This window comes from Aquarana catesbeiana, linkage group LG06 (assembly GCF_042186555.1).
Source record: "Aquarana catesbeiana isolate 2022-GZ linkage group LG06, ASM4218655v1, whole genome shotgun sequence".
Lineage (NCBI taxonomy): Eukaryota > Metazoa > Chordata > Amphibia > Anura > Ranidae > Aquarana > Aquarana catesbeiana.
In genome coordinates this window covers 83,315,652-83,329,986 of record NC_133329.1, presented here as the reverse complement: position 1 = coordinate 83,329,986, position 14,335 = coordinate 83,315,652, and the positions used below count along the sequence as shown (strand labels likewise).

At 43.3% G+C, this 14,335-nt stretch overlaps 1 protein-coding gene across 1 annotated transcript in view; it reads left to right on the top strand.

Annotated features, from left to right (window-relative positions):
- Positions 1–3,760: 3,760 nt before the first annotated feature.
- The window catches only part of PGAP6 (post-GPI attachment to proteins 6), a 116,909-nt gene continuing 106,334 nt past the window's right edge, over positions 3,761–14,335 (top strand). The window contains exon 1 of the mRNA XM_073636328.1: positions 3,761–3,973. Coding sequence (XP_073492429.1) covers positions 3,904–3,973 — 70 coding nt within the window. The 5' untranslated portion in view covers positions 3,761–3,903. The remainder of the gene's footprint in view (positions 3,974–14,335) is intronic.

Here is a 14,335-nt window from a genome sequence, read left to right as displayed (position 1 = left end):
TTTATTATTATTTTTTTTTTTTACTAGTAGTGGCGGTGATCTCCAATTTTTAGCGGGATTGTGACATTGCGACGGACAGATCGGACACTTTTGACACTTTTTTGGGACCACTGACATTTATACAGCGATCAGTGCTATAAAAATGCACTGATTACTGTATAAATGTCACTGGTAGGAAAGGGGTTAACACTAGGGGGCGATCAAGGGGTAAAATGTGTGTTCCCTCAGCGTGTTCTAACTGTATGGAGATTGGACTGAGTAGGTGAGGAGACATATCGCTGTTCCTACTTACTAGGAACAAACGACATGTCTCCTCTGCTCTGACAGCACAGGGATTTGTGTGTAAATCCCCGTGCTGGCGCTCGTGCACGCGATCGCAACCACCGGCCACACGCATCGGGTCCCCTGCCATGCAGTGGCCTCTGGCGGCTCTTAAAGGAAACTCCGTACGGGTACAGGGTTTCGTGCAGGGGAGCCATTCTACCCCCGTAAAATAGACGTAAAATAGCTGGTCGGGAACCGGTTAATGGGGGGCCCCAGGCATGATATTTAAAAGAATTTTTCATTTTCATTGTTTCACTTTAAGCATCATTAAAATCACTGATCCTGAAAAAAAAAACAATCTTTTTTTTTTTTGTTTTTTAATACATGTCCCCCAGAGCAGTACTCAGACCCCCATACCCCTTTTAAGCCTTCAAAATGGGCCTTTTTGATTTTTCCTCTTCGGCTCCCATAGACTTCAATGGTGTTCGCCATTCGCTTTAGAACTTTTCCCCCGTTTGGGCGTTCTGCTGCGAACTAAACAGGGCGGGTGCACGGCCCATCTCTAGTCAGAGGGTCAGTGTAATATTCGAGGGGAACGGGGTCCAGGGGGCAGTTAGAAATAAGTTTAGCAACCTCGTCTATAGTAGCAGGGTTGAATAAGGGGAGTGTTGAGTGTACCTGTGGACATGGGGCTATTAACCACTTCCCGACCGCCCACCATAAATATAATGCAGCTGGGCGGCCGCTCTCTCTCAGATCACCTACCTAGTACTTGATGATCTGACGCTTCCGGGTCTGGGGCGCTCATGCGTGATCCCAGTGGGATGTGTGATCACAGCGGGAGCCCAGCGGCGGGATCCCGTGGACTAGATGTCCGCCGGCACACGCCGGTTGTACAGTACACAGGCAGCACAGCGATCTGCCTATGTAAACAAGGCAGATTGCCGTTCTGTCAGTAGGGAAGGCATGGATCCTGTGTTGCTGCAAAGCAGGGACATGGATCTATGTCTTCTCTTAGTAAAAGCACCTCCCCACAGTACACAAGCACTGGCTAGGCACACGTTTACCCTTTGATCGCCCCTTAAGTTAACCCCTTCCCAGCCAGTGTCATTAGTACAGTGACAATGTATATTTTTTAGCACTGATCACTGTATTGGTGTCACTGGTCCCTAAAAAATGTCAGTTAGGTGTCCGATTTGTCTGGTGCAATATCGCAGTCCTGCTATAATTTGCTGATTGCCGCCATTACTAGTAAAAAAAAAAAAAAAGACACCCCATTGTTTGTAGACGCTATAACTTGTGCACAAACCAATCAATATACAGTGGAACCTCAGATTACGAGCATAATCCGTTTCAAGAGTATGCTCGTAATCCAAAGTACTCGCATATCAAAGCGAGTTACCCCATTGAAGTCAATGGAAACGAAAATAATTTGTTCCGCATTGACTTCAATGGCATGCAATACCGCATGCGGCCAGAGGTGATGGGGGCCCCGGAGAGCCTCGGAAACAGCAGAGGGAATGAGGTTTGCTGACCTCGGCAAGCCTCGTTCCCGAGGTCAGCCGAGATGTCCTCGGGCCTTTCCGTGCATTTCCGAACGGCGCCGATCGTCTGCGATCAGCGCCGCTTGGATCCGGCCCCCCCCCCACCTCAGGCCAAACACGGTACTGCACACGCTTTGGACTGAATCGTGCTCGTTTTGCGAGACAACACTGGCAAATCGAGTTACGATTTTTAAAAATACAGTGCTCCTATTGCGAAACGCTCGTTAACCGCGTTACTCGCAATCCGAGGTTCCACTAAACACTTATTTTTTTTTTCCCAAAAATATGTAGCAAAATACATATTGGCCTAAAGTGATGAAGACTTTTTTTACTGTATATGTTTTATTTGGATTTTTTTATTTGAACATTATATATATATATATATATATATATATATATATATATATATATTTTTTATAAAATAATATTTTTTCTAAAAAATATTTTTTATTTGAATATGTTTTAAAGTAAAAAATATCTTTTTTTTTTTTAATTTTTTAAAATATTGTCGGTATTTTTTTGTTTAAAGCGCAAAAAAAAAACAAAAAAAACGCAGAGGTGATCAAATAACACCAAAAGAAAGCTCTATTTGTAGGGAAAAAAAGGGACATCAATTTTATTTGGGTACAGCGTCGCACGACCGCGCAATTGTCAGTTAAAGCGAAGCAGTGCCGTATCGCAAAAATAAAAAATGGCCTGGTCATGTAGGGGGGTAAATCTTTCGGAGGTCAGGTGGCTAACATTATTAAAGTATAACTAAGGGCAAAACTTTTATTTTAGTATTGGACAGAGTGGAGAAGGATTAGAACCCCCACCAGTTTTTATTGCTCCCCTTTGGGGAGATTCACCCTCTCTATTTGTCCTGTTTCTCGTTATCACAGAGAGTGAACGTAAAAGAAAATCCTGACTTATGAGTTGTCACCAGAACAGGAATAGAGGGGAAATCTTCCGATGGGGACACTAGTTCTGGGGACAGCCAGGGATTCTCTCACTTCGGAGGGATTTTTTCTTACTTCCTGTTTTGGTTATGGGACAGGAAGTAAAGGGAAATCTCCCCAATGGGACACAGATGGCAAAAAATGTAAACCTGACAGGGGTTATAATCCGACTCTACCCAAAACGAGAAAAAAATTGCCTTTAGTTTTACATGATTAAAGTGTAACTAAAGGCAATTTTTTAAACGTCGCCTATGGAGAGTTTTAAGGGTAAAAGTTTGTCGCCATTCCATGTTGGGTATCAATTTACTCGACGTAACATTGTCTTTCACAAAATAAAAAAAAATTGGGCTCACTTTACTGTTTTATTTTTTAATTCAAAAAAGTGTTTTTTTTTTTTTCCAAAAAAAGTGCACTTGTAAGATCGCTGCGCAAATACGGTGGGACAGAAAGTATTGCAACGACCGCCATTTTATTCTCTAGGGTGTTATAAAAAAAAATGTATAATGTTTGGGGGTTCTAAGTAATTTTCTAGCAAAAAATAAGTTTTTAACTAAACAACAAATCTCAGAAGGAGGCTCGGTCGTTAAGTGGTTAAAAAAAAAATGTCTTTAATTTTCCTTTATTATTATCATTATTATTGCTATTCTTACTATTTGGGGTTTGTGATTGCGACCCCTCCAGGGCACACCACACACCTAATCTGCCCCCTTCTCCTGCACTCCTCATTTGTAAATCAGTGAATTTTGACATTCACCGAATATTCTCTGTTATGGGAAGCTCGTGGAGCAGGAGGATTCCCCTGCAGTGAACGCTGGGTGAATGTCACACAGCAGACTTCTCCGGACTTCCTCATATAGAGAGAGCTCAGAGAGACACTGCAGACCAGGCAGCCAATGGGAGGCAGGCAGCTCCAGGGGCAGGGGGAGTGGTCGGATCCTGGAGGTGGGCGTGGAAGTCATGCTGTCACTGGAGGGGAGTGCTGTGGTGGGCGCGGCTATGGGGGAAGGAGATTAGTCTCCCCGGGGTGGGCGGGGCGGTGGCCTGGGAAGTGATGATCGGGGTGTGTGATTGGCAGGCGCAGCGCAGAGTGCTGTGTGATCGGGACACATGATGAGTGTGATGTCAGTGCGGGGCACACCGGGCTCCTGATCTCACCTATGATGGGCCTCTCCATACTGATCCTCTCCCTGGGGGGGATCCTCCTCTGCTACCAGGCTGCTTCTCAGGGTGAGTACCCGGATCAGGAAGGCTTACCCCCCTCTGATCTCCCAGAAACTTACTTTGTATTTCTTCTTCTTACTTTTCATTCTTTTATGTCATCTGGATACCAGATTGTATCAACTCCATTGTACTGCAGTGTATGGACACAATCCTGATTGTACAACTCCATTGTACTGCAGTGTATGGACACAATCCTGATTGTACAACTCCCATTGTACTGCAGTGTATGGACACAATCCTGATTGTACAACTCCCATTGTACTGCAGTGTATGGACACAATCCTGATTGTATCAACTCCATTGTACTGCAGTGTATGGACACAATCCTGATTGTATCAACTCCATTGTACTGCAGTGTATGGACACAATCCTGATTGTATCAACTCCCATTGTACTGTAGTGTATGGACACAATCCTGATTGTATCAACTCCCATTGTACTGTAGTGTATGGACACAATCCTGATTGTATCAACTCCCATTGTACTGCAGTGTATGGACACGATCCTGATTGTATCAACTCCCATTGTACTGTAGTGTATGGACACGATCCTGATTGTACAACTCCCATTGTACTGCAGTGTATGGACACAGGCTGATCGCTGACCATGCAGTTTACAATCTGATTGTGCAATCACCTTAACGGTGATCATACTATGTGCAATCTCCTTTATGGTGACCACACACTGTGCAACCTGATTGCGCAATTGCCTTCAGATCTACTGTCATATTGCCTTTTTCATACATTTTTTTCCCATGTATGGTCAGATTGTAAGATGTATGGTGATTGGTGACCCTTAGGCAGCCTATACATTGACTATTCAATGTAGGGACGAGTCGCTCCCACTGCTGTATTCTGCCTTCCCTGCCTGTAGAACAGAATGATTGGTGATTCAGAATTCTTTTATTAATCCCAGAGGGGAATTACTAAATTGATGGCTATATCCGGCAATACTGATCATTAGGGAGAAACCTGACAGGTTATACACGAGTCGATCAATAGAATGACTTGTGTACAACCAGCTAGCTCATACATGGATTACAATTCGGCCAGTTCCTGCTGAACCATCCAAATATTGAACCATGAATGAATGGCCGGCTTTAGATTTACCAAAACTGTATTTGACCTCCTATTACACCGTTTTGGTAAATCTACGGGTTACCATACACCATACAATCTCTGCACAGTCATCTTTAGATCCAGCGATTATAATGTGAGGATCTACCTGATCTGCCCAGTCAGGCCCCTACACTACATAGTAGTTGGTAGATTGAAAAAAGATTGTACAATCAGATTGTAATGTGTGTGGTGAGCTTAAATGAGATTCTTAAGGCCGGGTTCACACCTATGCGAATTGGATGTGGATTTTCCCCCCGCATCCAATTGGCATAGCAGGAGAATATGACCAGCTCTCTATGGAGTCGGTTCACATATCTCCGGGGCGGTTGCGGAGCGCACTGCACAGAAACAAGCTCAGTTTCAGGACTGAATTCAGGCAAAGATTCGTCCCTGGACCGGAGAATGGGGACACGTTCCTGTGCCATCCGCAGCCGGTTCCAGTGTAAACCGAGCCAAATGTAGAGGTTCTGGTGACCAACCTGTAGCCTAGGGCCCTTCTGTGGCCCCATGATGCCTCTTTTTGTTGACAACAATAATAACCCCCAGGCATTGCAGTCAGTGGCCCCGATAATAACCTCCGACATTGGGTGTCAGTGGCCCCGATAATAACCTCCGACCTTGGTGTCAGTGGCCCCGATAATAACCCCCGACATTTGTGTCAGAGGTCCTGATAATAACCCCCAGTACTGGTGTCAGCGGCCCCGATAATACCCCCCTGACACTGGTGTCAGAGGTCCTGATAAAAAGAGCATTGTAAGTGAATACATTTTTTTTTTTTTTTTTTTTAATGGAAAGGAAAAATACTACAAATAAACATTTAATAATCTTGTTTTTTGTGCCTTTACCTGCAAGTGGGTGAACGGGTCTCTTTAGAGGCTTGGTCTGTCCCATTGGCTTTTCCATGTTTCAGGGACTGCAGTGAATGGATTTGCTCTTGGATTTTGACACAGCCCTTATCAGTGAAGTCTCAGTTCTCATGCTGCAGTCTTTTTAAGTCCAAGAAGGGAGAGTGTGCCTCTTTGTACCTCTGCTGAATGAAGTGAAGAGCTCAACCCTTCTTGTGCCCAAGCCATGCTATAAAAACACAAGACCCCATTATTGGCCAGTGACTGACACGTGTATTGCATATTGAAGTAACAATTATGTGATTTTGTGTATGCGATCCGGGGGGGGGGGGGGGGGTGCGCCACTAGCGCTGTGATTGAACACAGTGGGAGCCAATCGGCGGGTTCAGGCATCCATGATGGCGGCCGGGACCCGCCGATCGGTCGGAGGAAAGTGAGAACAGCGGTCTGCCTATGTAAACAAGGCAGACCGCTGTTCTGTCCGAGTAAAAGAGAGATCTTACGGATCTCTTTTTTTTTTTTTTTTTTGCTCAAGTGCATCCGTCACCCACACAGTTAAAAATCACCCCCTAGGAGCACACTTAACCCCTTCCCTGCCAGTGTCAGACCGTGACAGTGCATTTAATTAGCACTGATCACTGTATTGGTGTCACTGGTCCCCAAAATGTGTCACATTTGTCCGCCGCAATGTCGCAGTCCCACTAAAAATCCCTGATCGCCGCCATTACTAGTAAAAACAATTAAAAAAAAAAAAAAAAAGTCCATAAATCTATCTCATAGTTTATAGACACTATAAGTTTTGCACAAACCAATCCAATATACGCTTATTGGGATTTTTTTTTTTTTTACCAAATATATGTAGCAGAATACATATTGGCTTAAATCGATGAAGAAATGTCGATTTTTTTTTTTTTTTTTTAATTTTTTTTTTTTTTTTTTTTTTTTGTTTATAGTGCAAAAATATAAAAAAAAAAAAAAAAATCAGAGGTGATCAAATACCACCAAAAAAATACTATTTGTGGGGAAAAAAAGGACATCGATTGTATTTGGGTGCAACATTGCACGACCGCACAATTGTCAGTTAAAGCGACGCAGTGCCGTATCGTAAATAATGGTCCGGTCAGGGAGGGGGTCAAATTTTCTGGAGCTGAAGTGGTTAACCACTTCAGCTCCGTAAGTGAATGACCAGATACTGGTCGGCACTGTGTTACTTTAACTGACAATTGCGCGGTCGTGCGATGCTGTACCCAAATACAATTGATGTCCTTTTTTTTCCCCACAAATAGAGCTTTCTTTTGGTGGTATTTGATCACCTCTGCGTTTTTTTTATTTTTTGCACTATAAACAAAAAAAGACCAACAATTTTGAAAAAAAAAAAAAAAAAAAAGTTTTTACTTTCTGCTATAAAACATTCCCAATAAAATAAAAAAAAAAAATCTAAATTTATTCATCAATTTAGGCCAATATGTATTCTGACAATTTTGAAAAAAAAAAACATTTTTTTTTTTACTTTTTGCTATAATAAATATATATATATATATATATATATATATATATATATATATATATATATATATATATATATATATCTATATATATATCTATATATATATCTATATATATATCTATATCTATATCTATCGTATATACTCGAGTATAAGTCGAATTTTTCAGCACATGTTTTTGTGCTGAAAGTGCCCCCCTCGACTTATACTCGAGTCAAGCACTTTTCTGCAGCAAAAAATGTCATTTTCCGAACCGAATTTGGGGCCCCGTATCTCAGGGCCACTTAATGCTAGGAACCCCAAATTTGGTGTGCAAACCCAGTGGAACTGTTACCACAACATATCCAAAGCTGAAGTTCCTAGCAGTAAGTGGCCCCGAGATACGGGGCCCCAAAACCGGTTCGGAAAATGTCATTCTCTGCTGCAGAAAAGTGCTTGACATTTTCTGAACTGATTTTTGGGGCCCTGTATCTCGGGGCCACTCAGTGCTAGAAACCCCAGCTTTGGAAATTTTATGCTGCTAGTTCCACTGGGTTTGCACACCAAATTTGGGGTTCTTAGCACTAAGTGGCCCCGAGATACGGGGCCCCAAATTCGGTCAACTGTGTCCATCTGCAGCAATGTCATTTCGGGACCCTTTGGGTTCAGAGACCCCAAATTTTTGCTGCAGTTAGAGGGCATCTAGGAACCCTTAACTACCGAGTTTGAAGTTCGGGGGACCTATGGCTGCAAATGGGCACAGTGAGGCATGGAAATGGGCACAGTAATGCTGCAAATGGGCATTGTTGACCCTCTTTTCCACTTACAGTAGCTGTGCATTTCTCACCCTCGTCTTATACTTGGGTCAATAAGTTTTTCACTTTTTTTTTTTTTTTTTGTGGTAAATTAGGGCCTCGACTTATACTCGGAACGACTTATACTCGAGTATATACGGTATATAAAAAAAAAAAATAGGACAATATATATTCTTCTACATGTTTTTGGTAAAAAAAAATCACAATTTAGCGTATATTTGTTTGCACAAAAGTTATCACGTTTACAAACTATGGGATAGATTTATGGCCTTTTATTTTTATTTTTTTACTGGTAATGGCAGCGATCTGTGATTTTTAGGGGGACTGTGGCAGACAAATCTGACCCCAAATGACACTTTTTGGGGACCAGTGACATACCAGTGGCATTATTACGTTGATCGGTGCTATAAAAATGCACTGATCAATGTATAAATGACACTGGCAGGGAAGGGGTTAACAATAGTTGGTGATGAAAAGGTTACCTGTGTTCCCTGGGTGTTCTAACTGCGGGGGGGGTTGGGCTGCCAGGGACATGACAGAGATCGCTGCTCCCGATCACTGGGAACAGAAGATCTGACATGTCCCCTGTCAGAACGGGGATCCTCCTTGTTTACAAAGGCAGATCCCCGTTCTGCCTCTGTGCACAACGATCGCAGGCAGACAACGAGTCCGCCAGACCCGCGGGCACGTTCCCACAGCTGGTGAGCATGCCGCCGGCGGCATGCGCCCGAAATCTCACATGTGCGGACGGAGGTACAGGTACGTCGGTTCACTCAGGAGAGCCGACCTGCAGCAGTAAATGTACGTGAGCTGGTCGGCAAGTGGTTAAAGTGCAACTAAAGCCAAAACTTTTTGTGTTTCATTCTGGATAGGGTAAGGGAGGGTTATAAACCCTGTTGGTTCTTTTTTTTTTATGTCATTTGTGTCCCATTGGGGAGATTTTCCTTCACTTCCTGTCCCATAGCCAAAGCAGGAAATGAGAGGAAATCCCTGCAAAGTGAGGGAATCCTGCTGTGTCCCCATTGGAAGATTTCCCTTTTTTTGCCGTTTTTGGGGACAGCCCAACTTTCACTCCTGACAACCAAGACATTCATTCACAGGAATCTGCGAATGCATAAACAACAAGCCCTTTCTGCCACCGCTGCAGATGGACTTGAAGTGTCTGGCCGTACAGAGATACTGGCAGAGAACTGAAGGCAGCGTCTGCAGGAGCCTGACATTGCGCCCGCCATCCACTGATCGTGAAGGGTTAGCATCTCCGTCAGGTTTTTAGGCCTTGTTGGGTTTTAATTGGGGGGGTTATTTCTCTTCACTTCCTGTCCCAGGGAGGCAACAAGTCACTCTAAAGCAAGTGGAAATCGCCTTTTAGTTGTCACCAGAACAAGTGTCCCCATTGGAAGATTTTCCCCTCACCTCTCTGCCAGTGACAACTGTAAGGTTTTGGACTTTCAATTGCTTTCTGTCCCAGTGGTCAAAAGAGGGTGAATCTCCTCAGCAGGGACATGGCGGTAAGACCTCATTCACATGGCTGAGGGCCGTGTTTGCCTCCACTGGGACAGAAAGTGATGAAAAATCTAAAATCTTCCAGTTGTTACTGGCAGAGGGGTGTGGAGAAATCTTCCAACGGGGACACTTGTGTCAGTGACAACTAACATGGGATTTCCCCTCGCTTTTGGAGAGATTTGTTGTGTCCTCAGGACAGGAAGTGAAAAGAAATCTCCCCCAATTAAAATCCAACAGAGTTTCCAACATTTCCCCACCCTGTCCAAAAAAAAGAAAAAAAAATCATTTTGGCGTTGGATACATGTTAACGTCCTATTCGTCTGTCAGGAGGACATTTCATTTTCAGCAGCAGAAGGAAATGAGGATTTTCTGGTTATGAGCGTCCGCTGTGTGACGGTAACCCATCAGCTGGCACCGCGCCTCGCCATCAGAAGCCATGCCAGCTGTGTCAGGGACATTATTACCGCCTTGCGGAACTGTAAACTGTGATAGAAAGATTAATGTAACAGAATAAAACGAAGGCCGAGGAGCACCTGAGGCGGTAATGCCCTCAGAGACACCCTTGTGCCACTCGCAGCAGGAACCCATACCTCTCACCTTTTTTTATTTTTTTTTCTTTGTCCTACTCGTTCTTGCGCTTCTATTATGTTGTCGTGGCTAAACGGTGAACATCCAGCCTTTGGCCATTTTTCCTGGGCCTGACCCTGTGAACCTCTGTTCCCTGATGTGTGCCTGCTTTACATTTGAAAACGTTCACTTCAGCATTTGTTCATGTGTATCTGAGGAAATGGGGACGCTAGGACATGTTGTTTTTTTTGTTTTTTTGTTTTTTTTTTTTTTTATTTGAAACACAATAAAATACATTGAAAGTAAAAATTTAGACCAATGCTGAGACAAAGCCTTAAAAAATACCTGACAGGATGGTCTGTTGCTCCTGGCAACCAGTTAGAATTCCCTTTTTAATTTGCTACCTGCAGGCTTTGGGCCCTAATTGCTGTGAGTAAAACACAAACTTTATTTAGACCCTGTTACACACAATGCCTGGGTTTAGTAGACATAATTGTGTTAAAAAAAATAAAATAAAACATTTACACACACACGACAACACTGAAGAAATGACACTTTGCTACAATGTAAAGTAGTGAGTGTACAGCTTGTATAACAGTGTAAATTTGCTGTCCCCTCAAAATAACTCAACACACAGCCATTAATGTCTAAACCGCTGGCAACAAAAGTGAGTACATCCCTTACTGAAAATGTCCAAATTGGGTCCAAAGTGTCAATATTTTGTGTGGCCACCATTGTTTTCCAGCACTGCCTTAACCCCGCTTGGGCATGGAGTTCACCAGAGCTTCACAGGTTGCTGGTGGATGTTAGAGACTTTGCGCTCCTCCACCTTCCATTTGAGGATGCCCCACAGATGCTCAATAGGGTTTAGGTCTGGAGATATGCTTGGCCAGTCCATCACCTTCACCCTCAGCTTCTTTAGCAAGGCTGCGGTCGTCTTGGAGGTGTGTTTGGGGTCGTTATCATGTTGGAATACTGCCCTGCAGCCCAGTCTACGAAGGGAGGGGATCATGTTATGCTTCAGTATGTCACAGTACATGTTGGCATTCATGGTTCCCTCAACGAACTGTAGCTACATAGTTACATAGTAGGTGAAGTCCATCAAGTCCAAACTGTGTGTGTGATTATATGTCAGTATTACATTGTATATCCCTGTATGTTGCGGTTCAGGTGCTTATCTAATAGTTTCTTGAAACTATCAATGCCCCCCACTGAGACCACTGCCTGTGGAAGGGAATTCCACTTCCCTGCTGCTCTTAAAGTAAAGAACCCTCTACGTAGTTTAAGGTTAAACCTCTTTTCTTCTAATTTTAATGAGTGGCCACGAGTCTTGTTAAACTCCCTTCTGCGAAAAAGTTTTATCCCTATTGTGGGGTCACCAGTATGGTATTTGTATATTGAAATCATATCCCCTCTCAAGCGTCTCTTCTTCAGACAGAATAAGTTCAGTGCTTACAAATTTTCCTCATAACTAATATCCTCCAGACCCTTTATTAGCTTTGTTGCCCTTCTTTGTACTCGCTCCATTTCCAGTACATCCTTCCTGAGGACTGGTGCCCAGAACTGGACAGCATACCCTAGGTGCAGCCAGACCAGAGTCTTGTAGAGCGGGAGAATTATCGTTTTATCTCTGGAGTTCATCCACTTTTTAATGCATGCCAATATTCTGTTTGCTTTGTTAGCAGCAGCTTGGCATTGCATGCCATTGCTGAGCCTATCATCTACTAGGACCCCCAGGTCCTTTTTCCATTTTTCTACATTGAACCTCATTTGCCATGTAGTTGCCCACCCCATTAATTTGTTCAGATCTTTTTGCAAGGTTTCCACATCCTGCGGAGAAGTTATTGCCCTGCTTAGCTTAGTATCGTCCGCAAATACAGAGATTGGACTGTTTACCCCATTCTCCAGGTCGTTTATGAACAAATTAAATAGGATTGGTCCCAGCACAGAACCCTGGGGAACCCCGCTACCAACCCTTGACCATTCCGAGTACTCCCCATTTATCACCACCCTCTGAACTCGCCCTTGTAGCCAGGTTTCAATCCATGTACTCACCCTATGGTCCATGCCAACGGACCTTATTTTGTACAGTAAACGTTTATGGGGAACTGTGTCAAATGCTTTTGCAAAATCCAGATACACCACGTTTACGGGCCTTCCTTTATCTAGCTGGCAACTCACCTCCTCATAGAAGGTTAGTAGATTGCTTTGGCAAGAACGATTCTTCATAAATCCATGCTGATTACTGCTAATGATAAATTAATCTGGTATATAGTCCCTTATCATCCCCTCCAAGAGCTTGCATACTATTGATGTTAGGCTAACTGGTCTGTAATTCCCAGGGGTGTATTTTGGGCCCTTTTTAAATATTGGTGCTACATTGGCTTTTCTCCAATCAGCTGGTACCATTCCAGTAGCACATAAAAAAGAATCCAAGTATTGCTACCGGGATTCAGATAAGTAGCTACTTTTGCAGCAGAAAGTCTAGAACGCTTAGTTCAAAAAAGAGTACAAAATGTATTGATAGTGGTAAAATCGATACTAATCATCTACACAGTATCATTTGTAAAGATGCAAAACAACTCCATACGTTATGCTTCCACGGGTCCCATTCTTGGGATGGATGACCCGGGAAGAGCTAAAAGTGTACAGACACAGACAAACAAAACAAACACACAACACGTACACTGCCCTAATGGTACATTGAACACAAAGAAACATCCCACTCCCACACATACACACACAAACTGTCTGGACGTCGACTGAGAAACCCTATTCACAGGAAAAATTACAACTGTATCGTGTAAAGATTGAGATAGTGATATGGCAATGCCGTGTAAAATCACCGAGCTGTACAGGTTTCCTGTGAATAGTCCCCGGGGGAAGGGGTGGTATTACAAGTTGGTGAGCATGTATATGTATGCACACATGTGTATAATCCACCTAAATTATTAGATTGATTTAATTTATTAAATTAAATGAAGATATACAAGATAAAGTCACTGACTGAGCGATTTTGATCTGAGAAAGCCACATGCGGGTTCCCTATGCACAGGGATCAGTACTAAAGTTGATCAATAGCGGGTCATCCGATTAGATTGCTTGCTGGGTATCTTATCCTCAGAGTAAACAAGAGGGAACTTCATGTATCATGTGGTGACCTTAAAGGAAGAGGCACCCGACATGTAGTATGCCAGTAATATGATGGATCAAATCAAAAAAGGGGCAATACAGCAAAATCCCGTATTGAGGGATTAGTCCCAGAGATGGCTATCAAAACGACTGTTAACGGTAAGGTCAATTAGCTGTATAGTGATAGTTTGCAACTCCCACGCTGGTAATCTTGCTATTGTGTAGGTACATCAGACATTTGTTTCGTCATTTATGCAGTCTTTTCCTAGTTCAGTGGGCGAATACATGTGCAATATGGTGTATAGACGTCTTACCGGTCCGTTGATTGCCTTGGGTGTTCGCCTCCTTTCTGACTACGTGTCCCGTCGGACAGTTCAGTAATCTCAGTCTCTCAAAGTGACTTTTGTTGCCTACGACCTGTTGGCCGCAACCGCTCGTTAGTTGGAGCACGCTATGACGTCACAGCGGTCATGTGACGTCGACTCACGCTGTGCCCTCGTGTGTGGAAATCATGAGGAAGGACATAGGACCAGCGCAACTTCGCACCGAACAACACGCATAGCGTGCTCCAACTAACGAGCGGTTGCGGCCAACAGGTCGTAGGCAATAAAAGTCACAAAACTCACTTTCGATTTTACCATTATCAATAAATTTTGTACTCCCTTTTTTTTTTTTTTTTTTTTTTTTTTTTTTTAGCCAAGCGGTCTAGACTTTCTGCTGCAAAAGTAGTTACCTATCTGAATCCCGGTAGCAATACTTGGATTCTTTTTTATGTGCTAGCTAGGTTTCTTTGGCTACAGCAGCAGCACCAGAGCAGGTGTATATTACCGGGGAATTTTTGAGATAACCAAAATTGGTGCTTGGTTCTGCAGGAGAGGCTTTTTCTTTTTTTCTGCTTTTTTGG